Raw genomic sequence first — 26986 nt, forward strand, 5'->3', positions numbered from 1 at the left:
TTATGAAAGGTCCCTGGCTTGTGACGGAAAGACTACAGGTGTGGCTGCAGGGAGACTGATTATAAGGCTGTGTGAATAGCCTCGGTGTAAAGTAAGAGCCATGGTTGGAGGGGTGGAAATGTGAGCGGGTGCAGTGCACACAGGGGGCTTGCCCCTCCTTCCAGGTTTCAGGCAGAAAATGGGCAGAATGTGTTTCCTTAACCCAGTCCAGTCCTTCTGGTTTGTGTAAATTTTTACTTTTAAAATTTTGTATATATACCCTCACAGAAAAATCTAAAACTTAAAATGTTACCCTGTGTTATTAGACAGTGCTGGGTACAGAGGAATACATGTACATGTCTGTGTGTACACAGACACATATATATTTAAGTCTATGTGCATAGATATATTTTGTAAACTCCACCTGTGTGTACACAAGCTCCCCCACTGTCTCAGCCCCTTTCCCCACTGCAGATGCTCTCCTCTCCCCACCTGTACTCCGATACTTGCATCAGGTGGAATCACTGTGTGGAAGCCCGCACCTTGCTGGGGCTCCAAGGTAGAGCCCCCTCTTGGAATTCCCTCCACACCCTGCTCAGGCTCTGACTACCCATCTCATGCCATGCTACCACCTCCTGAGGCTGCCCTCTTTACCCTGCCTGGGCTCTGGGCCCTGCCTCACTCGCCACAGCATTCCTGCACTCTGCCACAGCCACCTACCTCACTCAGACCTCTTGAGCTCTACAACAACACCATTCCAGAGGAGAAGGGGGGAAAGAACAAGGGCAAGACAAAAAGTTGAAACACACAAATTTTTTTTGAATCAGAAAATGGAGTTGACAGAGATGGAAGCAAAACTTGTGTGTTTTTATTTAATGTTGATTTTTGACCAAGTAAATCCTTAAATATTTAAAACAAGAGTTCCTAAAATTAAAAGTAAGTATACTTACATCCCTAATTGGTAACAAATACATCAAGAAAATGATTGTTGCAATGCTTTAAGGCAAATATTTTACACGCTTAGAGGGATGTGTTCTCAGGATGAAAGAGACCTAAAGTTTAACTCAGGAGTTAAAAGCAATAATACTGATATTGTTATTTTAGAATATATGTATTAAAAGATATAGAAATAAATATGTTAATATTAGCAACTGTTTTCAGTGTAAGAGAAAAGCAATGTAAGTATAAAAATTTTTTAAGTTAAAGTAAAACTTCAGTATTGTTAAATTTGAATAGAAAATTTCCATATGAACAAAGAATTTAAAAATACATACATGCATGTTTTCCCCTACTTTTGCCCACTTAAGGACCTAGAAGCATTGATGACCCAGTGGCAGTGAGCACCCTCAACAGCCAGAGTTCTGTCTCTAACTAGTTTCCCCATGAAAGGAACCAGGGCTCTTTAGAGAAGTGGCTGGTTTTTGGTCTGGGAGAGGGAGTGCACTTGGTGAGTCGGGGACACCTTTCTGTGCCAGGAAAAGAGGCAGTTTGAAGGGACTCTTACTGGCCAAAGATGGGAAATTGCAGCTTCAAAATGAATGAAATACACTGACTATATGCAAACCTGTAAATCAATAAAATGATATTCAGGAAAGAGAAAAACAAAGATAAACCAGGCAAAACACATTTGAGGTCTACTCCTTACTATTAAAGGGACAATTCAAATACATATATACCTTGCCTTTCCAGAAGAAGCAGTTGATGAGATAAATCTCTCCCTCGCTCTTTCTCTCCAACAAAGACTGCCAACTAATAAACGTAAAAGAAATGATAAAAATAGAGAAATCAACATTTTGCAACCCCTGGTGAAGTCACTGCTGGAGGCAAGAATCATCAATGGATGATTAAGCCATTAGGTGATACACTGACAGAGAGCTGGATCCCCCAGTACTGCTCAAGTCTGACTCCACAGATTATCTGATGGTTTAAAAAGAGAAATAGAACTTTATGAGGGAGAGATGAGGCTGTTTGCTACTGATAAAGAGTCAGTTAGATGTACCTCATGAGGTAATGTAATATCATACAGCATCAATGATGATGTCTTGCCTGAAATGTTTAACCTGAATGTAATCCAGCCTCTGTATCCACTCCAGGTTACAAAGAATTCATGGGTAAGTGAAATAATGTAAATGCCACCAAAAATTCAGAAGCTGGACAAATTCAGAAACTAGGCCATTCTGTGGGACTGCTGGCCTAGTCGCTTCACCAAGTTAATGTCATTCCAGAGAAAGGGGCAGGGGAGCACCATTATAGATCATAAGTGACTTAAGACATGTAACAACCAAACACAGAGAGGAGTGGATCCTGGTATGACTAAAATAGGAGTAACATACATTTTTTGGAGCAATTGGCAAATTATGAATATGGATCAGGTATTAGATGATGATAATAGAAAATTATCATTAATTATGTTAGCTATACAATGGTATTGATTTTAAGAAGAAAAATGTTCTGATTTTCATGGTGTTCATTTAATTTAAAATATTTTGGCTAAAAAATTGATGATGTAAACATGGCAAAACTGTTGATAACTATTCATCTAGGTAACGAATATACAGGCAATCACTATACTCTATTTTCCTGTGTGTTTGAAAATATTTCTGATAAAAAGTTAAAAGTAATTCTGATTCCTAGGCCCCAAACCAGACCTACCGAATGAACCTAAAGCCTTGCTGGCATCTGTATTTTATCAAATATCCCATCTTGATGAAGGAATGAGTGAATGAATGACTTTTTCATCCATTGTAACCTTTTTCAACAAATATTTATCAGGCCCCTACTACAGGCCAGGAACTTTTCTAGGTGCTGAAGATTCAACTCTGAACAAAACATACACAAAGGATCGTAAACCTGTGGAGCTTGGCACCCAGCCTTGTCCACAGTAGGCCTCTTTTTAAGATAAAGTAAAACTTCAGTATTGTTAAATTTGAATAGAAAATTTCAATATGAACTCACCCTCACCTGGTCAGGAGGCACCTCTTTAAAGCAAACCAACTTTTTTAAACTGTTAAATATAACACAAACCCAGAAAACTGCCTAAAACAGATGGACAGATTAATGAATTGTTAGGCAGTAACACCCCCACCTCCCACAGAACCCAGAACCCTGCCAATCAGCGGGGAGTCTCTCAGGCCCACGCTCACCAGTTCACCCTCCCCAAGAGCAGGGCCTCAGAATGCCACTATGAGGAGCAGAGGCAGAGTTCAGAACCCGGTCGCCAACATTCTTCTGAGCATTACCTTGCCCCACAAAAGGAAGATCCTACATTTTCTTTCCCTTTGGTTCAAAAGGACCTATTTGCAAACTTTTACAGAACAGCACAACTCAGACATGTGTATTACACACGTGACTTTCACTTTATAATATCAAGTAAATGCAGCAGCTCCAGGCAAGCATATACCTGATTCACAGCTAATTTCAAGAACATGAAGTCATAAAAGGTACAGACGCATAATTCTACATTGGTGGGGTGAAGAAACAAAAGTATTATTTAGAATAACCTCAGTGTCAGCCTCAAAGGGTAACAGCGGGGAGGCTGTCTGCAGTCATGTGGAGTGATGTTAAGAGGTGACCTGAGGTGTTGCTTGTTACCTAGGCTAGTTGAATCAAATGAGAAATAAGCTTTTCTCCATTTTTTCTTTTTTTAAAAAAAAGAGAACTTTAATCTTCTCTGCATTTTATATGACTTTTTTTCCTCCTCTAATCTAGGTCTTTCAGACCCAGAACTGAAATACTGTGAAAATGGACAATGTGTCCCCTGCCTGACTGTTCTCAAAATACCCAAACCTTGGAAACGATGCAAGGATGGAAAAGTAAAGAGACTGCATTTCATGCAGCAGTCTCAAAGCTCTGACACTAGGTTACTGTAAATGCACAGTGACACACCACGTAGGCAGGCTGCCATGAGCATTAAGTAAATAATAGGCACACAGTGCAGCTTGGGGCATATCCCAGGAGAGGGAGAGTTCAGAGGCAGCTGATGAGAGTGGGCAGGTCTCCCCTTCCAGCAACTCCATTTCCTGCTGATGCGGCCTAAGGCCCATGCAGAGCAGAAGCCTCAGCCCCTTGGGAGCGAATGGGGAAGATGCCGATGCCTCCCAGGGATGCCGTGAGGACTGATGGCAACTCCCATCCACCTGGCGCCCCCAGGGCCACTCTGCCTCCATCCACTACCTTGCACCTCCTCGAGGTTTCTACCCCCTTGCTACTCAGGAGCAACTAGAATATGTAGGAAATGCATGTCTTTTTAAAGGGGGCGCTTTTGCCATTTCCACCGTCACCCGGACAGGAGGCACCATGATTGCGTCCTGAGACATCTTTTAATGGTTGTAATCACTTTCAAGCTACATAATCTCTCTAAATCTCAATGTCCTCACGTACAAAATGGGGATGGAGAGGTCCTTACAAGGGGTCTGAGTGAAGAGTAAATGAGATAGGGAATTTTTGTTTCTGTTAGTGGTGAGTCTGCGATGTTTCCCCAGGTCCCCTGCGCAGACAGGACCCACATCATCCCTCCTGGCATGAACGTGGCCGAGACAGCGGGCCTTGAGACACAGCAGCGGGGGCTGCAGGGTGACAGACGTGGCCTCCGGGACATGATGCGAACTCCTGCCGCAGCCCAGGATCCCCACAGCCAGACCTGGAAAATGTCAGAGAGAGAGACGGTCAGGGGCGGTCGCTCTCCGCTTCTCTCCGCCTCTCTCTGCCTTTCCTGGGCAGTGAGTCTTCCGCTATGGCCTCAGCATCTTCCTTGGGGTTTAGACCTTGGCACTCTAAGTTTTAACGAAGAATAGCCACATTTGGCTCTTTTTTACTCTTGTTCAAAGCCTTATATTTGCTCTCCGGATGAAAAATAGAAAGGTGTTATGTCAGTCTTGGGCTGAACATTAAATGAAAACTCAGACAGAATGGAGTGTCAGCAGCGGAGCAATGGGATTTATCCTTGGCTCTGGGTTTCATGGTATAAGCTTCCAGGCCCCTGAGTCACTGGGGGATGGGGTCCCTCCTGGCCCCTGAGTCACTGAGGGGTGGGGTCCCACCAGGAGCCAAAGGCACAGGCCATTTCTTTCTGGAAGCTTCTTAAAGGGCCTGTTTTATCACAAGGCTGCTGGGCTGTGTTCTCAAGCAGCCCTATGTTTTCTCTCCTCATGTGCTCATGGGAACACAGGGTGCAGGCCAGGACCAGAGGGAGTCAGGCTGCTCCTGGAGCACCAGAAGACCCTTGCATGCCTGAAGACCTTCTTTGCCCCTGGCCTGAAGCTCTGTCCCTAGCCATTGCCTCCAATAGGCCACTGCTGAAATGCCACCGTCAAGAAGCTCTCACAGACCATGAGGCCTGAGGCCGGGGCCCCCTGCTGCAGGGCTTCTCCACAGGCAGCACAGAGGTGAGAGGTGGGCGTGTGCCGGCAGGCCAGCTCCACCGGTCAGCTTGTGCCACACGTGGGCAACACATCCTGTTTTACTGTCCTGCCAGGAAATACAGAACCAAACAAGACTCGAGTGTAGCCATAGCCTCATCCTTCTGGCTTGTCCCTTACATAAGTCCCTAAACCTGGGTGTTCATCTCCTATCAGGTTTTTTGTCCTAGCCCTGATTCTTTGTTCTTACTACAGTATGTTGACATTTTTGTGTATGCTTTCTTGTAGTAAGCTGTGTGGAACACGGCACAGAATGTAAATACCTCAAATATCTCAAGTGACACTCCCTGCTCCCCGTGTCAGTACTGGCTTCCTCTCTAAGGAGGGTATGAGTCTGCATCTTATGAAGGGCAGCACCAAGACAGGGCTTGGCGGCAGTCCTCTTATTACACCGTCTATCTGCTTCAGGACATTTCATGAGCTGTTGTATGAATTCTACACAGAGACCACCTCATCTATTACTCAAGACACCCCATGAAAAGGGCAGGTGAGAGAGTGTGGTGGGTGAGCCAGAGGGGTGCTCCAGCCTGGTCTCGAGAGACTGTGTCCTCTCTACCTGTCTCCCTCTCAGCCTCCCTCCTTTTTCTTCCCCCTCACTCATAGACTATTTTATAAACCAAATTGAACTAGCTCTATTTGGTTTTCCACCTTAATACATAGCCTTAAAATGAAACACCACATTGTCATCTAGAGGTCATGAGACACCCAGAGCAATTTCCTGATGCTATTTAACTCTGGGATGTCCTTAGGGAATGCTCTGAGGGGGGTCTCCCTCCCACCCCCTTGGCTGGATGCTTCACTTCTGACTGTTGTGGTTTAAAATGCCACCCTACAGCTTGATTTCTTAGACCATGCTTTTTCGCATGCTCTGTAAAATCTCGTAACAACATAGAAAGAAAGGTCACTTAACAATGAGATAATTAACATATCTCCTCCCCAAGAATGAATTTTGGTGTAAAAAGAAGCAAAAATAGTGCCAGAAACAAATTACTGGCTTATAAACGTGTTTATTAAATGCATCATACTTGGAGAAGCAGATGTGAGAATGAGAAAGGATAAATGCCAACAGCAGGCTGCTCAGTAGATTCCTTGGCTTGCTGCTGAAAATGAGAGGCTGCACTTGGTAGGAGCTGCCATGGAATTACACGTTCCTGCTGTGCTGCTCCTCAGGGAGCCATGATCAGCTCCAGGAATTGTTTGGAGAAGTTTTCCTTTGGTGTTAATAGAACAGATAACTCTCTTTAACAGAAAACTTTTATAAGTTCCAATATTTTTGTGAATTCACAATTTCCTTATGTCTTCAATTCCAGTTGTTTGTTACACTTCAATAAATAAGTAAAATTGATTAATAAATCTATCAAACGTAATTCAGGATTACCCCAATTCCTGTCTGTCCTCAATCCTTGCAAATAAAGGACTGTTGGTTCGAGATGGTTTAGAATAAGCAGAAATGACACAATAAAAAGATGATAACCGGTTTTTGGCATTTTTAAGTCATATTTCTGCTACAGAAATTGGCATATCTTGCAATAAAGCTGTTGATGTGATTAGGAGAACTACAAATTCCACACTATAGAGACAAAGACTCCTCCTCATGCACAATTTCCTATTCACAGATCTGGCGTTCTTCTCATTTCCTGTTTAGAACAGTATTCTCTGGCCCTGTTGACAAGAATAAGTCATTGGAAGCTCTGGCAAACAATGCTGTGTGGGGTGTCCACTGGAGTCAGCAGCTCCCCTTTGAAAACTGCCATTGCTGTTGGAAGCTCCCAATTTTGCAGTCAGGAGGTCATATAGAATCAATTAAGTCAGAAGATCTCTGGGGAATCTCCTCTGAGGGCTGTTGCCCAACTGTGATTATTTGCCAACATGGCAGCTGACTCCCCAACTCCTGTGAAACTCGGGCTGAGAGTCGGCCTCCACCTTCTGGCAGCCTCCACCTCCCAGCAGCCTTCACTTCACCTCCTGGCAGCTCAGCTTTTTCCCTTGGCTGCCCGTGCTGGTCTAGCTCAAGCTGCGTCTCCCCGAGTCTGACCCCAGCTCCACTCTGAGATGCCAGGAGAATGCCCTGCTGTGTGAAGAGGTTGTGGCTCTCAGTTCCTCCTCACCAGCAGGAAGGAAGCTGGAAGAAGTACCACAAATGGCTGCTGTTGCTATGGCAACGAGCTGCTGCTCAGAAGAAAGTGGAGGAAAGTGCCTTTCATCGTTTGATTACCTTTCTGCACCTTCCCCTTCCTTTACCCATTATTAGGCCCCTAAGCAATCATCTCTCCTAACATCCATCATCTCCCCTAAGGCTTAGACATCTGAAGAGCCTTCATCCATTAATAAGCACCAATTCTTGAACCAAAAGAAAAAAATATCATATTATAATATCTATTATAATTGTATGCACCGTTCAGCTGGGTGGAGAAAGTATTTTTATGTACAGGGCAGGAAATCATTCATTCATTCAGGCAATTAATAAATACTCACCAGTAACTATGATGCAAAATGCTAAGCCCTGGGGATTCAGAGATGATAAAACACCATTTCTACCTTACCGTCTGGTGGAGATGCAGATATGACAATAAATGCTCATGATAAGGCATTTCTGGTGTCTGATAAAAGTCCACCTGGGCCTGTGGGGGTGTGAGCTGCTGGGGGCTCGGAGGGGCTGGGAAACGCTCACCAAGGAGGTGAGCTGTGAGGCAGACGCAGGCAGGCATGAGCACACATCACCCTGGAGGCCTCTTCAAGGCTCCCCACGAGCTCATTGCTTGGTCTAACTTATTGGGTGGTGGGTCAATACCCAGGAAGCTCCAAGAGCCTTTATGAGATACAGTGTAAATGATTCATAGGAAGCCAGTGGTGTTTCATGTGAGTTTTGGAAGGTGGGGATCAGTGTGATGGAAAAAGGGGAGGTGGAGGCTGCAGATGGGGAGAAAACTAGAGACCAGAGTGTTACCAGAGATGGGTCCTTGGCCTCCTGTGAGGAAGAACTCAAGAACAGACACAAAAGGCAGCTGGGCACTAGGAGTTTAGAGAAAGGAGAACATACAGACCTGCGAGGTGGTGAGGGCATATCAGAGGAAGTAGCACTGAGGAAACAATAAGGGCCTTTGTTATGTAAAGGGAGATGAACATTCACTAAGTGGGCTCAGGTTTCAGAGGGAACAGGTGAGGTCTTTTTGGGGTTTGGACTTGCTCTACCCTCACATCCAGGGGAGTTTTGGTTATATTTGGTTCATACTGGGACTGTCATGGTATAGGTAGGTGCAATTTTTACCATTAATGAGGGCATGATTTTGGGGTGAGGTTTAGGTCAACTTCTCCATGTTGGAACCAGCCATTTTCAGCTGGTCTGTTATCTATACCCTCACTGCCCTCATCCCACAAGAACAGCTCACAAGGAAATGTGCAGAATGTAAGCACTAGACAGACATCCCCTCCCCCTGCCTGCTTACGTGTGCTGTCTACCTACTCTAACGGGAGGAGTAGTGGGTGTAAGGTAATAAACCCCCTGGGAATGTGGAAGCCTGAAATTGAGTGGGACAATGACAGGAAAAGACCCATCTGACTGTGATTCTGGGCAACACATCTGATTAGTCTAGACTCTGCCACCACTATCTGGAGGTGGAGGATGAGTCGCAATCTTTTGAGGCCTATTTTCTCAGCTGTAAAATGGGAAATATAGATCTTCCATTGGTTGACTTCCATGGTCCTCTCTCAAAATTCCCATGTTGAAGTCCTAACCCTCCAATCCATAGAGTTAGGATCTCCAGAATGTGACCATATTTGGAGATAGGATCTCTAAAGAGATGATTAACTTTATGTAACTCATTAGGATGGGCCTTAGGTAATGGGACTGGTGTCTTATAAGAGGGAAATGTGGACACAGGCATGGACAGAGGAAGCTGGTACGAACACACAGGGGGAAGATGGCATCTATAAGCCAAGGAAAGGGGCCTGGGGTGGCACCTCCCTCACAGCCCTCAGGAAGAGCCAACCATCACTGTCAACACCTTGATCTGGGCATTCGACCCCAGAACTGTGAAAGAACAAGCCTGCTGCTCGAGCTGCCCAGTCTGTGGTACTTGGTTGTGGCAGCCCTAGGGAACTAGCCCACAGTGTCATTGTGAGGACTGAAGAGTTTACAGAATGACCAAAGCATGTGATAATATTCAATGTGTGGTGGCTCATATTGTCAGTAACAATACAATTGGCTTTACTTTAAATAAAAACAAACCCCAACTTATTTGCATACTTGGATTTTAAGGCTATCAAGACTGATTTCTCTAGTTAACTCAATGCCAGAGGACATTTTGTTTCCATTCTGATGCTGAAATCTTTTAAACATGACTCGTCCATCCTTATACTATTAAAACTGAACATTTTTTTTTATTTACAGGCCCAAGTGCCTCTTTAATTCTAAGAGATTAAAACTGAATGTGTACTGCTTCAAAAAAGAAGTTTTGTTTGGGTTTTAATAAGTCAGTTGTCAATCTTTTCTAATGATTTCCTTTTTTTTCCACAATGAAGTGTTGACAACTCCAGCTAACTTCAGGGTTCTAGACAATTGAACAAATCCAATGTGTCAACATTCTTTACTTTCCATGAACACATTAAGCGAAATAGAGTGTTACATAACTGCCCTACATTGTAAGGACTCAAACTTGTTACTGTAACTTTAATTATAATAAAAAAATACAAATTACTATCATTTTCTCCATTTATTTTGGACCAGCTGCCTCTGAACAATTAACAAACAGATCATGTAAATGTAATTAGTTACAAGAAATACCAGGCTCCAAACAGAAAACAGAATAAATTGAATTCTGTTTACAATCATCCAGACTATGCTTCTCAATTGTATTTATGAGAGCTGGCACCAAACAGTAAACTGTGCTTTACCATTGCCCTGATCTGACATTTCTAATTAACTTCTAAGAGTGAAATTTATTTAGCTTCTTTCTCTCCCTTGGGAAGAAGGTTATAAAACACAGAACAAATTATCTATCTCCATTGGTAGAGGACCCTTACTGGTGTGTGGATTAAAATGCTATTCCTCCCAAATAATCGAACAGATCATGGAAATACACAGAACCCCCAACAGAAAGGACCCAAGGAGGACAATACCAAGACACATAATAATTAAAACGGCAAAGATCAAGGACAAGGAAAGAGTTTTAAAGGCAGCTAGAGATAAAAAGGTCACCTATAAAGGAAAACCCATCAGGCTATCATCAGACTTCTCGACAGAAACCCTACAGGCCAGAAGAGAATGGCATGATATATTTAATACAATGAAACAGAAGGGCCTTGAACCTAGGATACTGTATCCAGCGAGATTATCATTTAAATATGATGCAGGGATTAAACAATTCAAAGACAAGCAAAAGTTGAGGGAATTTGCCTCCCACAAACCACCTCTACAGGGCATCTTACAGGGACTGCTCTAGATGGGAGCACTCCTAAAAAGAGCACAGAACAAAACATCCAACATATGAAGAATGGAGGAGGAGGAATAAGAAGGGAGAGAAGAAAAGAATCTCCAGACAGTGTATATAACAGCTCAATAAGCGAGCTAAGTTAGGCAGTAAGATACTAAAGAGGCTAACCTTGAACCGTTGGTAAACACGAATCTAAAGCCTGCAATGGCAATAAGTACATATCTTTCAATAGTCACCCTAAATGTAAATGGACTGAATGCAACAATCAAAAGACACAGAATAATAGAATGGATAAAAAAGCAAGACCCATCTATATGCTGCTTACAAGAAACTCACCTCAAACCCAAAGACATGCATAGACTAAAAGTCAAGCGATGGAAAAACATATTTCAGGCAAACAACAGAGAGAATAAAGCAGGGATTGCAGTACTAATATCAGACAAAATAGACTTCAAAACAAAGAAAGTAACAAGAGATAAAGAAGGACACTACATAATGATAAAGGGCTCAGTCCAACAAGAGGATATAACCATTCTAAATATATATGCACCCAACACAGGAGCACCAGCATATGTGAAACAAATACTTACAGAACTAAAGGGGGAAATAGACTGCAATGCATTCATTTTAGGAGACTTCAACACGCCACTCACCCCAAAGGATAAATCCACAGGGCAGAAAATAAGGACACAGCGGCACTGAACAACACAGTAGAACAGATGGACCTAATAGACATCTATAGAACTCTACATCCAAAAGCAACAGGATATACATTCTTCTCAAGTGCACATGGAACATTCTCCAGAATAGACCACATACTAGCCCACAAAAAAGAGCCTCAGTAAATTCCAAAATATTGAAATTCTACCAACCTACTTTTCAGACCACAAAGGTACAAAACTAGAAATAAATTCTACAAAGAAATAAAAAGGGCTCACAAACACATGGAGGCTTAACAACATGCTCCTAAATAATCAATGTACCAATGAACAAATTAAAATAGAGATCAAGGAATATATGGAAACAAATGACAACAACAACACAAAGCCCTAACTTCTGTGGGACGCAGCGAAAGCAGTCTTAAGAGGAAAGTATATAGCGATCCAGGCACACTTGAAGAAGGAAGAACAATCCCAAATGAATAGTCTAACATCACAATTATCAAAACTGGAAAAAGAAGAACAAATGAGGCCTAAAGTCAGCAGAAGGAGGGACATAATAAAGATCAGAGAAGAAATAAACAAAATTGAGAAGAATAAAACAATAGCAAAAGTCAATGAAACCAAGAGCTGGTTCTTTGAGAAAATAAACAAAATAGATAAGCCTCTAGCCAAACTTATTAAGAGAAAAAGAGAATCAACACAAATCAACAGAATCAGAAATGAGAACAGAAAAATCACGACAGACTCCACAGACAGGCAAAGAATTATTAAAGACTACTATGAAAACCTATATGCCAACAAGCTGGAAAACCTAGAAGAAATGGACAACTTCCTAGAAAAAAACAACCTTCCAAGACTGACCAAGGAAGAAACACAAAAGTTAAACAAACCAATTACGAGCAAAGAAATTGAAATGGTAATAAAAAAAAAAACTACCCAAGAACAAAACCCCCGGGCCAGACAGATTTACCTCAGAATTTTATCCGACACACAGAGAAGACATAATGCCCATTCTCCTTAAAGTTTTCCAAAAAATAGAATAGGAGGGAATACTCCCAAACTCATTCTATGAAGCCAACATCACCCTAATACCAAAACCAGGCAAAGACCACACCAAAAAAGAAAATTACAGACCAATATCCCTGATGAATGTATACGCAAAAATACTCAATAAAATATTAGCAAACCGAATTCAAAAATATATCAAAAGGATCATACACCATGACCAAGTGGGATACATCCCAGGGATGCAAGGATGGTACAACATTCAAAAATCTATCAACATCATCCACCACATCAACAAAAAGAAAGACAAAAACCACATGATCATCTCCATAGATGCTGAAAAAGCATTTGACAAAATTCAACATCCATTCATGATAAAAACTCTCAGCAATATGGGTATAGAGGGCAAGTACCTCAACATAATAAAGGACATATATCATAAACCCACAGCCAACATTATACCAAACAGCGAGAAGCTGAAAGCTTTTCCTCTGAGATCGGGAACAAGACTGGGATGCCCACTCTCCCCACTGTTATTTAACATAGTACTGGAGGTCCCAGCCACAGCAATCAGACAAAACAAAGAAATACAAGGAATCCAGATTGGTAAAGAAGAAGTTAAACTGTCGCTATTTGCAGATGACATGATATTGTACATAAAAAACCCTAAAGACTCCACCCCAAAACTACCAGAACTGATATCGGAATACAGAAAAGTTGCAGGATACAAAATTAACACACAGAAATCTGTGACTTTCCTATACACTAACAATGAACCAATAGAAAGATAAATCATGAAAACAACTCCATTCACAATTGCATCAAAAAAAATAAAATACCTAGGAATAAACCTAACCAAAGAAGTGAAAGACTTATACACTGAAAACTACAAGTCACTCTTAAGAGAAGTTAAAGAGGACACTAACAAATGGAAACTCATCCCATGCTCGTGGCTAGGAAGAATTAATGTCATAAAAATAGCCATCCTGCCCAAAGCAATATACAGATTTGATGCAATCCCTATCAAATTACCAGCAACATTCTTCAACGAACTGGAACAAATAGTTCAAAAATTCATATGGAAACACCAAAGACCCTAATAGCCAAAGCAATCCTGAGAAAGAAGAATAAAGTAGGGGGGATCTCACTCCCCAACTTCAAGCTCTACTACAAAGCCATAGTAATCAATACAATTTAGTACTGGTACAAGAACAGAGCCACAGACCAGTGGAACAGATTAGAGACTCCAGACATTAACCCAAACATATGTGGTCAATTAATATTTGATACAGGAGCCATGGATATACAATGGTGAAATGACAGTCTCTTCAACAGATGGTGCTGGCAAAACTGGACAGCTACATGTAGGAGAATGAAACTGGACCATTGTCTAACCCCATACACAAAAGTAAATTCAAAATGGATCAAAGACCTGAATGTAAGTCATGAAACCATAAAATTCTTAGAAAAAAACATAGGCAAAATCCTCTTAGACATAAACATGAGTGACCTCTTCTTGAACATATCTCCCCGGGCAAGGAAAACAACAGCAAAAATGAACAAGTGGGACTATATAAAGCTGAAAAGTTTCTGTATAGCAAAAGACACCATCAATAGAACAAAAAGGTACCCTACAGTATGGGAGAATATATTTGTAAATGACAGATCCGATAAAGGCTTGACGTCCAAAATATATAAAGAGCTCACCCACCTCAACAAACAAAAAACAAATAATCCAATTTAAAAATGGGCAGAGGAACTGAACAGACAGTTCTCCAAAAAAGAAATACAGATGGCCAACAGACACATGAAAAGATGCTCCACATCACTATTTATCAGAGAAATGTAAATTAAAACGACAATGAGGTATCACCTCACACCAGTAAGGATGGCTACCATCCAAAAGACAAACAACAACAAATGTTGGTGAGGTGTGGAGAAAGGGGAACCCTCCTACACTGCTGGTGGGAATGTAAATTAGTTCAACCATTGTGGAAAGCAGTGTGGAGGTTCCTCAAAACGCTCAAAATAGACTTACCATTCGACCCAGGAATCCAATCCTAGGAATTTACCCTAAGAACACAGCACTCCAGTTTGAAAAAGACAGATGCACCCCTATGTTTATCGCAGCTCTATTTACAATAGCCAAGAATTGGAAGCAACCTAAGTGTCCATCAGTAGATGAATGGATAAAGAAGATGTGGTACATATACACAATGGAATATTATTCAGCCAAAAGAAGAAAACAAATCCTACCATTTGCAACAACATGGATGGAGCAAGAGGGTATTATGCTCAGTGAAATTAGCCAAGTGGAGAAAGAGAAATACCAAATGATTTCACTCATCTGTGGAGTATAAGAACAAAGGAAAAACTGAAGGAACAAAACAGCAGCAGAATCACAGAACCCAAGAATGGACTAACAGGTACCAAAGGGAAAGTGACTGGGGAGGATGGGTGGGTAGGGAGGGATAAGGGGGGGGGAGAATAAAGGGGATATTATGATTACCATGCATAATGGGGAGGTGGGAGAAAGGGGAGGGCTGTACAACACAGAGAAGACAAGTAGTGATTATACAACATTTTGCTATACTGATGGACAGTGACTGTAAGGGGGTTTGTAGGGGGGACCTGGTATAGGGGAGAGCCTAGTAAACATAATGTTCTTCATGTAATTGTAGATTAATGATAAAAAAAGAAAGAAAAGGGGGATTACTCCCTGACAGGATAAAACTAACTGCAAATCACCGATTAATGCATGCTTTAAATATCCTTACTTTTGATCATTTAAAGGGTGTCAGATGATCGACTATGGAAGTACATTTTTATGATAATATTCCTTTTTCTTAAAAAAAAGAAAAGAAGGCAGTTCCTGTGTGGTGATCTCCAATAGGTTCTTCACAATGGTATAAAGGGCATATCAATGCAGGGGGTTTGTTTGTGTTTATACAGAGGATCAAAGCCTAACTTGGCTACCCAGAAAAATGAATTAAGATACGATATGAAGAAGAACTTCCAACATCAACATTCTCTGGAAGAGTCATTCCAGAAGATGATCATCAAAAAACTTCAACAAAGATCCTGGCCCTGTTGCAGTTGTAGCTGCATTCATCCCACCGGTTCCTGGACTTGCCATTGGAATGAAGAAGGAGATATCTAAGCTGGCCTGTGCATACAGTAAAACAACAAATTTGACTGGATCTATACTGTTGGAACTCAACCAAGAATTAGGAGAAGTGCAAGTTGCAGCACTCCAAAATCGTGCAACTATAGACTATCTACTGCTAAAAGAACATATGAGATGTGAACAGTTCCCAGGAATGTGTTGTTTTTATTTGTCTGATTTTTCTCAAACTATTCAAATTCAGTTAGACAATATCCATCATATCATTGATAAGTTTTCACAAATGCCTAAGGTGCCTAACTGGTTTTTTTGGTTTCACTGGATATGGCTGGTAATTGTAGGTCTGCTTTTGTTATGTAGCTGTATTCCTATTATGTTAATGTGTGTACACAATTTAATTAGTAGTTTAAAACCTATACATGCTTATGTAACTCTACAAGAAGATATGTCAAAGAAATAATCTTCCCATGTTTCCTTCCATCTTCTACTTCTATAGCTTTTCTTCTTCCTTCCCAATTACAACCCTTTAGTAGAATTCGTGCCTCATATTGAAATTACTGTGTATCATAATTCTTCCAAGTAGAAAAAATACCTCAAGACAAATGCTGGGCATAGAAGCCACAGGGCATAAATATGCAAAGAAGTAAAAAGCTAACCTTTCAAATAATATTTCTTCTCTCTCAGTTACCAACTTTACATTTCCCAGTATGGCCCTGGAAGATGACTGGTTAGCCAGAGAAGGGTAAGATTCCTCAAGGGAGGAACAACCTAGACAGGCACAGGCGCAGGGGGGGCATCAGGTGAGAAATTGGGGATCAACAGAGGTGAGGCTTAGAACCTCACCACCACCCCTGTTTTGAGAGAGAATCTTCTGCATCCGTGAATGTTTTGTTGCCCTTCTCTAGCTTGGATTAATACTTAGTCTATAGGCACACACCTGATCATCTACATTTGCCCTCTTACAGCACTATATTATGTTTTCTACCTTTCTTTTGCATCTACCTACCACGTCAGCATTTTATTATTATTAATAATAATAATAATAAGGGAGAAATGTGGGAATCACATTTAAATCAAGTATAAAAATCAAACGAATAATCATATTTGACCTGATTGTTTATAGTTCATGATGTGTGATCAAAACCAAAAGTTGCTGTGATATGACTGCCCTTGCACTGTTCACCATGTAAGAACTTATTCACTATGTAAGAACTTGTTCACCGTGTAAGAACTTGTTCGTTATGCTTCAGAAGATTGGAGACTGTTGAGAAATAGGCTTGGGGTTGATTAATGATTGTGCATTGAGTCCCCTATACAGAATTTTATTGTTGTTAACAACCATTTGATCAATAAATATGAGAGATGCCCTCTCAAAAAAATAATAATAAATAAATAATAAAATAAAATAATACAATATTTTACAATTTTAAAAAAGTCTCACCTTAACATCCAAGAATTACATCACCAGTATTTAGACAACTGCTTTGAAAAACTATGCCCCAAAAATGCCACCATGCAATTCTACACAATAGCTCTATTCATAAAGGCTAAAAACTTAAAGAAATCAGGATGTGTTTCAGCAGATGAATGCTTTGGCAAATTGGGGTACATCCATTACATTTCACTACAACTTGTACAGTGAACTGTACAGTGATTTCCCCAGTGAAGCTGGTGCCTTGATCAATGGAGGTAACAGGTCTACCCCACGTGAGAAATGGTTTCCAACAGCTTCGTTGGGATTATAAAGGCATCGGCCTTGGGCCAGCAGAAGGCTTCATTCTTCCCTGTGGGGTTGGAACGCATCGCCCTCCCAGTACACAACATGGATGCGTTCGCCAACCTGGAAGCTCTCCAAAATCCATATTTTGAGACACCGGTATGACGTATTATTAACTCCATTTTTATCCCCTCCCCTTTCTCTGGAGAATGGAGGGGTGAGACTGAAAATCTCAAGCTTCTAATCATGGCTTGGGCTTTCTGCCTGTCAGACACCCAGAAGAACCCACCCAGAACCACCTATTAGAACAAAAGATGCCTCTATTACTCAGGAAATCCCTAGAGCTTTAGGAGCCCAGTGTCAGGATTGAGGCACAGACCAACATACATTTTTTCTACTGTACTTTCATGTTCACGGTAGCACATCCCAGAGAGAGGGTTGGTAAGTTGTGTTTCCACTATTCCAGGAGGAGGAGGATATAAAACAGAAACTAAATTGAGTTATACAAAAAAATATAACGTATAATGTGTGACCACAAGATGTACAGACTGAGTTTCCAACTAAAAGGCCGATTTAGCTATACTGACAAGTATCAGCTTCCACGGCTATTTGAGGGTCTGACAGGCTGTGTCTCTGTCTGTTTGCAGCTCTGGGTGGGGAGTGAAGGCCCCTCCCCCAGAGTGATGGAAAGAGCCTTGTGCTCAGAGGAGAAGCCTGTCTTTTTTAAAATTCCACATTAAATGAGAACATTAATAAAATACTAAGAATAGACTTAATGTGCAAATGTTGTATATTGAAAATTATAAAACATTGATAATTTAAAAACTAAGAAAGATTTAATACATGTAAAGTCTACTCATGTTGATGGAAAGACTTAAATACTGTTAAGGTGGCAGTGACACAAATGCAACCTACAGAGTCAACGTGATTTCTTTGAAAATTCACAGGCTTCAATGTACCAGCTGATCCTGACACGTGGAATTTCAAGGGAACCCAAAGAGTCCTTGAAAACAATCTTGACAAAGAAAATCGAAGCTGAAGGCTCATGGCCCCCAATATCTAATCTTAGTACAAAGTAACAGCAAATAAAACACTGTGACACTGGCATAAACATACACAGTTGGCCCATGGACAGCAGGGGTGTGAACTGCCCAGGTGCACCTGAGGGGATTTTTTTCCACAAATATATAGAAAAAATGTTTAAAGGCTTAAGACGATTTGAAACATTTGCTTTTTTCTAGCTTACCTTACTATTAGAATACAGCACAAAACATGTATGATGTACAAAATACGTGTTAATTGACTTTATATTATTGGTAAGTCAGTCAAAATAGGCAATCAGATTAAGGATAATACTTAAGTTTGGGGGAGTGAGATATTTTATGTGGATTCTGACTCTGTGGGATGTCAGCTACACAAAACCCCATGTTGTCAAAGGTCAACTGTATGTATAGATCAACAAAACTGAGTGGAAAGCCCAGAAGTGACCCCAACCATCTACAGTCAATTGCTTTCTAACAAGGGTGGACAACATTAAATTAGGGAAAGAATGGTCTTTTCAGCAAATGGTGCTGGGCAAATGACTGTCCATGTACGGAGGGATGAAACTGAACCCTTAACTCATGTCCCATACAAAAATTAACTCAAAACAAAGGGCTTACATAATAGGTAAAAGTATAGACTCCAGAAGAAAACATGAGGATAAACGTTCATGACCTTGGATTTAGCCATGGTTTCTCAGATTTGACACCAAAGGACAAGCAACGGAAGAAAGCATAAATCAGAATTCCCCCAAATTAAAAACTTTTCTGCATCAAAAGTCACCAACCAGGAAGTGAAAAACAGCCACAGAATGGAAGAAAATATCTCCACATTGTACATCTGACAAGAGCCTGTAACCCAGAAAACACCGCAAACTTGTACAAGGCAACAAGACAACACCCAAATGTTTAAAGTGGATGAAAAATTCCAAACAAGACATACAAACGTTCAACAAGCACATGAACACAGCATTACTTGCTATGGAAATGCAAATTAAACCACAGTGACCATCCCCTGCAAGCACAAAGCAGTGGCCGTACTCAGGAATATTCAAAATCACATGTTGCCAAGAATGTAGAAGAATTGGAGCCCCTAACCCTTACTTGTGGAAATATAAAACATGCAGCTTGTGTACAACAGCTTGGCATTTCCTCATAATATATAATACAATTACCTAATTGTGGGTAAACACCCACTCCTAGATAAATACCCCAAAGAAATGAAAAAACTGTTCAAACAGAAACTGGCCCATGAGTTCTTGGCAGCACTGCTCACCACAGCAAAAAGGTAGAAACAACTCAAATGCCCTTCAAGGGGTGAATGGATGAACAAAACAGGGTTGATCCATAAACTGCATTATTCTGCCAAATATAGAAATAAAGAAAAATGGTCCAAGGCTGCTTTGAAAACGGTGTGTGGGTACCATTTGCAACAACATGGATGGAGCTGGAGGACATTATGCTCAGTGAAATAAGTCAGTCGGAGAAAGACAAATGCCAAATGATTTCCCTCATTTATGGAGTATAACAATGAAGCAAAACTGAAGGGACAAAATAGCAGCAGACTCGGAGACTCCAAGAATGAACTAGTGGTTACCAAAGGGGAGGGGTGTGGGAGGGCGGGTGGGGAGGGAGGGAGAATGGGATTGAGGGGTATTATGTTTAGTACACATGGTCTGGGGGTCACGGGGAGGACAATGTAGCACAGAGAAGGCACATAGTGGATCTGTGGTGTCTTACTGCACTGATGGACAGTGACTGCACTGGGGTATGGGTGGAGACTTGATAATATGGGTAAATGTAGTAACCACATTGGTTTTTCATGCCTTCATAAGAGTGTATATCAATCATGCCTTAATAAAAATTAATTAATTAATTAATTAAAACAGTGTGGGGGGCATCCCCAGAAACTCGAGCACAGAATTAACATATGATTAGCAATTCCATTTCTGGGCATTTGCTCAAATGACATGAAAGCAGGGACTTAGATATTTGCACACCCATGTTCACAGCTGCATGACTCACAACAGCCAAAAGGTGGAGATGACCTGGGTGTCCAGAGACACATGAAAAAAATATGGTCTCTACACAGCAAAGTAAACAAGGAGTCCTAGAACATGCTACACAGATGGACCCTAAAACCATTATGCTCAGTGAAATGCACCCCTCAAAGAAGAACAAATATTATGTGATCCCACTTATGTGAGGTCCTGGAGAGCCCAACTGAGGTAAAGTCTCGGGAACGGTTCCAGAAAAAGGAAACTGCCTCAGGATAGAAAGACGTGTGCAAACAGCTGGGGCGCGTGGTGATGGCTGCGGTGGGTCTGTGCATTGGATTATCATGTGGAGACCCTAAGACTTCCCTTATTTGGGGTCAGGTGGTGGTTCCCTGGGAATGTGTCCCTGTTTGGGGTAGGCGCTCCAGCATTTTGTGTGAAGTGGCAACTGTGGTAAAGTGAGTGAGGCGCTGGTGAATTCAGTATAAAGAGAATTTGTACTGACACTGCAAGTTTTCTGTATGCTTGAAATTGCTGGAAATTAATTTACTTTGCAAAACAACCATGAGAAAAGCATCACACCGCGTCAACAGGGGCCAAGCCCTCCCCATCCAGTTCACCAGAAGGGGGCGCTACTCAGCTTACAGGGGTCCAGGAGTCATTAGAGGATACCCTGTAGCCACTGGGCCTTAGTCATTGGGATGACCTGCTGTACAAACAGTGGGATTTTAGAATTCCAGTTTCCCACACCACTCCACCAAAGACCTTATTAGAACTAAAAATGAATTCAATAAACTTCTAAGATACGAAACCAACATTAAAAAATCGGTTGCTTGTATTCACTAATAACCAACCATCAGAGAGATTAAGAAAGCAATGCCCTTTAAAACTGCATCATAAAGTATAAAGTGTTGTGGGTAAAATTGCAGTATTTCCAGAATCTCTTGCCTGGCCTCAGTGCATCTCATCAGTAGGTGGTTTCCAAGGGGTGGAGAGAAGTAGTCCATCTCTATATCAACAGGTAATTACAAGGGTGAGGGAGGGCATATCTGGACTGGAGAAGTTGGGCGGGGCCCCTTCTTCTGCCAGGTTGTGAGAGACACTGGCGAGCAGTAGTGTATGGCTGCTAGTAAGTAATAAACTGGTTTCTCCCACTTTATTTCTCCCTTTGACTGATTTTGGTTCAAAGGTACTTTGCCCCAGAAATTTCCCCTGGAGTTACAAGTACCTAAGAAGAAACTTAACCAAGGACGCGGGAGGCCTGAGCTCTGAAAACTGTGGACGCTGCGGACGTGGACGGGAAGAGTTAGATTATGACAAGTCTCCTCTGCCCACAGCAACGTGCAGAATCCGTGCCACCCTCACCGAAATTCCATGGCACTTCTCACAGAAGCAGACACCTTACAGGCTGGATGGAACCCCACAGGACCTCATCCCCACACCATCCTTGGAAAGCAGAGTTGGGGCGTCGTGCCTAGACTTCCCACTACACTGCGGTGCTGCAGCAACTGAGACCCCGTGTGGCGCCGAGGCAGACGCGGGTGTGGAAACAGGCACTGGACACCCTCAGCCCCCCAAAACCCGCTCTGCCTGAGGAGGCGACCACGAAGCCCTGGTCCTAGACTGTGGGTAGGGGCCGCCCTTGGGGAGCCAGGCTGGGTCAGCGCCTCAATGCGCCTCGGGGGTCTCCAAGGCGGCCCCTTCCCCGGGGGCCCTTCCCTGGAAACAGCCTGGTGTGCTCAGCGCACAGCAAGAGCTGCGGCTCCGGTAAACAAGCCGCCTCAGCAGCCAAGTTCCCTGCCCCACTCCCGTCTCAGAGCCTCGTTAGGAAGGACGCCTGGAGCCGGAGGGTGTCCCGCAGGTGCAGCCAATCCACCCGCCGCATGGGGCCCGGGGCGCGTGGCGCAGAGACACAGGCTCTTGGGGACGCGCTGGGCGCCGCGCACCCGCCTCGGCCCCGCCGTGCCCCGGCCTGAACTCACCCGCGCCCCGAACTCGCCCAGAGCACCGCCCACCACGCCTGCAGCCCGAAATCACCCGCGCCCGCCGTGCCCCCAAACTCCGCGAAGACCCCGTTCCCCGCTGCAGGCCTTTCCTCCCCCGGCCCCTGTAGGGGAGCGCTTGGCAGGCAGTGCACGAGAAGCCTCTCCTCACCTTTCTGTCCCGCGGCTCCAGAGGAAACCAAGCTGTCACTGCGGACGCGGCCGGCGGGGTCCCGGGGCCGCAGCGGAGCCCAAGGAATCCCGGCTCCCATTAGGAGAGCGGCAGTCCCGGGGCCTGATAGGAGCAGAGGCGCCACCTCGTGGTTAAACGGATGAACCACAAATCTTTGTTAATTCAAATTCCCAATGGGCAGGACTGTTCCGTGTCTTCTCCAATTCGTTGGAGACCGTACGGACTGAAATGAAGGTAGACACAGGCTTTACAGCTTACACCAAAACTCACTCAGAATTGTCCATAGACAAATTTTAGATGTAAAATTATAAAAATTTTAGTTAAAAGCTAGAAAACCTGCACAATCTTGCTGATAACTTTTAACAGTCAACACCAAAAGTCTATCCACAAAAGAAAAATAACTAATCACGTGGGCTTTATATAATTAAAATCGTCTACTCTAAAAACCTTGTTCGGAGAACCCAAAGACAAGACGGAAACTGGGAGAAAATATTTACAAAATATGTATTTGATAAAGGATTCGTACTCAAGATATACAGAAATCCATAAAACAAAAAAGAACCATTTAAAAAATTTTTACCATTAGAAAAAGATTCTCACCTTAGGATCCCAGAGGTGCACCTCCCATATTTAAACAACTGCTTTGAGACACTATCCCAGCCATAACCATCATGCAATTTTATGCAGCAGCACAATGGCTAAAAACTTAAGAGATGTCAGAATGTTCTCCGGTAGATGAATGGGTACGCAAATTGTGGTACACCCACGGGAAGGGGGGCAGACTATGCCTCTTTGGAACAGGATTATGTTCAGCTGATTAACTATTTTTAAAAGCAGAGGATAATCTCTGGAAATTGAAAAGCTGCCCTGTTATGAGGAGCATTTGCTTTTATGCAGGAAATCCACATGTGTAAGGGTGCCTCCCTCTGTACTAGGAATGGAAGGATAACCAAATCTCTAGAAACTTTTATCAGTGGAGTTTGGCCTCCGTTCAAATTTGCATGACAACCATGCACTTGTGTTTATCCTATTTTGCCTGATAACCTCCCAGTAACCTAGCTTCCCTCCTTCCCTAACACCTTTCTGGTTTTTAGCTGAAGATAGCTTTTAAGGTGGTAACTTGGGTCATTTTAGGGAGCTACTCAGTGTTCCTGGGTATCTCCCATGCACACGGGAAGTACACATGTCATTACATTTCTGTCTGCTTTTCTCCTGTTGAGCATTCTTTATTGTGGGCAGGAGGAGCAGCTGTCTCAGGCAGGAACCGAGAAGGGCAGGGGGGATATTCTGCCCCCCTTACACAAGGAATGGAAACTATTCAGCAACAGAAAGGAAGGAACCGCCAACCCATGCAGAGACGTGGGTGAATCTGTGTGCATGATGCTAAGTGACAGGAGCCAACCTGAAGAGGCCACACACTGTGGGACCCCGTGTACATGACGCTCTGGACAAGGCACAGCTACGGAGGCGGTAACGGGTCATGGTGGGGAGTCTGGAGTGTCCCATGGGACCCTCCAGTGAGGGACACTGGCCACTATGTGTTTGTCTAAACCCATAGATCCTTAGAGCCCAACAATTAAATCATAATCTATTCAAATTAAGTCAGTTAGGATGCGAGAGTGTCCAAGGGTGGAATACAAAATTTAACAAAGAATCTAACTGTATTAGAAATGTCTGGGGGAAAGCTCACTGTTGGTGGTGAAACCTAAGGAAACTGGGAAAAGAACAGAATCTGTTGACTAAAGGGAAAATGTACTGTACACAGATAGGGGACTGTGTTTTATCAGCTATTTTGATGCAGGTCCTTGCTGACAACCCTGAAAACACTACATCTGTAATCTGGGATGAGCAGTGGATTATGTAAGTAACACATAGTTGGAGCCAGGTTTCTCCCTGTTGGAGGCAGAAGTTACAGGTAAACAAGGGGAGAAGGTTACAAGATCTATGCGATCATGGATCAAGTTGGAGACCTGCAGCTTGGTGTGGATGTCAGAAGTTTCACACACAAATCTTTATAGCTAGGTGCATGAACATTGTGAAAGACGGGCACTACTGGAGCCGTATCAGAACGGAGGTGGAGCGGCAGCTGGCGAGAAGTCACCTCACCCACAAACGTTTGGAATGCGCAAAACAGCCATTGTTTGAGTGGCCAGCAGGAGGACAGGCATCTGATGACAAGTGTGATGGATGTGGACTTCCACAAGATAGACTCAGTGGCCAATATGTAACACAGAGTATATCGGCTTGTCTTAACACCCATAGAAAGTTCTTTTCTCTTTTTAGTTCATCTAACTGCCCGTCTTCCTTTCTCTCATAGGACCCCTTTTTTCACCCTACAACTGGGAACGCTATTTGGGTACCTACCTGAATATGTGCTCTCCAAACTGAAATTATGTAATCCCAACTAAACTCTAGGTTGCCTCTCTGCAGGTGTTTCTTTTCAGATTGGCAACACAGACTGTGACACACACACACACACACACATTCCCCTGCGTGGTCCACTGAGCACATGCAGCTCCCACAGATACCCTAACCCGTACCCTGACCAGTACCTGTTCCCTGACCCGCACCCTAACCCTGACCCCTAGAATTCCCTCCCCGCCTCCCTGGTGATGGTAGCTCCGCCGGCGCCCGCGGTCCAGGAGCCCGGAGAAGAGCACGGGGCTGAGGGTGAGGGAGCCTCAGGAGGAAGGCAGGAGTTGTCCTGAGTCCAGGCGGTGTGGGCGGGGAGGCGGCAAAGCGACAGGACGGGGAACGGCCCGCCAGCGACAGGCGGGTGACGGGGGCAGGGAATGAGCTGAGCCCCTCCCGGGGGGCCGGCAGGTAACGGAGCCCCGCGCGGCGCGGGGACGGACCGGAAGGGAGCCCCCGGGGGGAGGCTGCAGGGCAGAAGGGACAGACACGCAGACAGCAACGGGCGGCTGACCCGGCTACGAGCTGCTGCGCCTCAGCACAGAGGCAGGACGCGCCAGGAGCAGGGCGAACCGTGCGCCTGTGAACACAGGAATCTACGGAGAGCCACGGCCACCGGCGGACCTGCGCGGCGAGAGACGGACAGAGGCGGAAATTGACGGAGACGGAGATTGGCGAGGAGAGGCGGGGGATGACGAAGACTGACGGAAAGACACGGAGAATGGCGGAGAGAGACGGGAAGTAACGGAAAAAGACGGAGAAGGGCTGGCAGCTCACTAGAGACCTGACGTGCAGGTTCACGCTCGTCCACTCACAGGCCCGCAAGCGCATCTCGACCCCACAGGCGTGGCTCCAGGGACCTGATGCCTCCCCAGCCTGGGTTGGGGCGCCATGTCCTCCCCCCTCAAACTTCACACCCGAGCCTGACATTAGGGTACCGTCATTCTCCAGAGCGAGCAAGGGGCAGGTTCTGCTTATGGTGCTGACATTTAACCGTCTACCCTGCTGACCGTGTCTAGTGGCTCCGTTCGGCGGCATAAGCACTTTCGGCGTTTGGCACCCACCGCCAGCCCCACACTCTCCATCCCCCAAACCCGACTCTGCAAGATGATGCCCCGCCCCGCCCAACCCTCCGTGTTCTGCAAGACAGCCCCAGGTGCGCAGTCCCTGCAGCGGCTGCACGAACGGTGTGCACACGCTCTGCAGTGAGGACCAAGCAGAAAAGGAGCAGGCGGAGGCGGCCCGGTGCCCCAGCCCGTGCCCGCAGCTCCAGGCCTAGATCAGCCCTTCCTTTCGGCTCTGCACGGTTCCCTGCTTCTCCAGGTGTCCGTGGCCCCTCCAGCACATTCACGCCTTGCTTAAGCTACTCGAAAGCCATGTCTTTGCAGTTACACCACAACACCGGAGGGTGCGCCCCAGTGTGCTCTTCCCGGTCCTCCAGGGAATGGCAACAAAGTGCTCGGAGCCTGGGTGCTCTAGTCCCAGCCTTGCTGCAGTCTGGCCTCCACCCATTACACACGGGCAAATATAGGGGGAGGATAATGGGGGGACACTCAATGAGATGACCCTCTATAGGCCCAGGAACACCCAGGGGTCCCACAGGGAGCACAGAGGCACCCACACTTCTCCCTGCAAGCCCTTAGAAAGCCCCATCCTGCCAATGCCTCCAGTTCACGCTTTAGTGAGGCACTGATTTCCTATGTTTGTGGTACTTTGTTACACCAACTCCTGGATGCTAATGCAAGCTATCTCTGTCACTCCTGTTGGGGAGGAATTTGGTTTGCAGATGCAGGGAAGTCAGAGTACGAGGTGAGGAAGGAATTCATTAAAACCTGAGTATCAGGGAATGACAGCTGCCTTGCAGGCAGCAGAGAGTAAGGAAGAACGGAGACATAAAGGGGAGCTCACTGAACTGCAGCTCAGCATATGGAACATCCCCTGCTAACTCCTGAAGCCTGTGCCACCTGGCATCCAGTGTCTGCTTGGATCTGCATGGACCCAAAAATTCATGACTCTTGTTTTGCCA

The 26986-nt window shown here is 44.1% G+C and overlaps 1 protein-coding gene across 2 annotated transcripts; it reads right to left on the reverse strand.

The window, feature by feature from the left end:
* Nucleotides 1-4279: 4279 nt before the first annotated feature.
* Nucleotides 4280-26420, reverse strand: LOC130682255 (uncharacterized). Of its 2 annotated transcripts, none has more exons than XR_008995479.1 (2): nt 22528-22634; nt 4280-4618 (listed from the first exon to the last, which is right to left on the reverse strand). XR_008995479.1 is itself a non-coding variant. In XM_057496463.1 (2 exons), exons 1-2 carry the CDS (start codon nt 25996-25998, stop codon nt 4486-4488), a joined length of 657 nt encoding a protein of 218 aa, XP_057352446.1. In that variant the 5' UTR covers nt 25999-26420; the 3' UTR covers nt 4280-4485. The 2 variants fall into 2 exon arrangements, 1 of the variants encoding a protein (XP_057352446.1); XM_057496463.1 differs by lacking the exon at nt 22528-22634 and adding an exon at nt 25475-26420.
* Between the last annotated feature and the right edge of the window lie 566 nt (nt 26421-26986).

Source organism: Manis pentadactyla (genome assembly GCF_030020395.1).
Source record: "Manis pentadactyla isolate mManPen7 chromosome 15 unlocalized genomic scaffold, mManPen7.hap1 SUPER_15_unloc_1, whole genome shotgun sequence".
NCBI classification, from domain to species: domain Eukaryota; kingdom Metazoa; phylum Chordata; class Mammalia; order Pholidota; family Manidae; genus Manis; species Manis pentadactyla.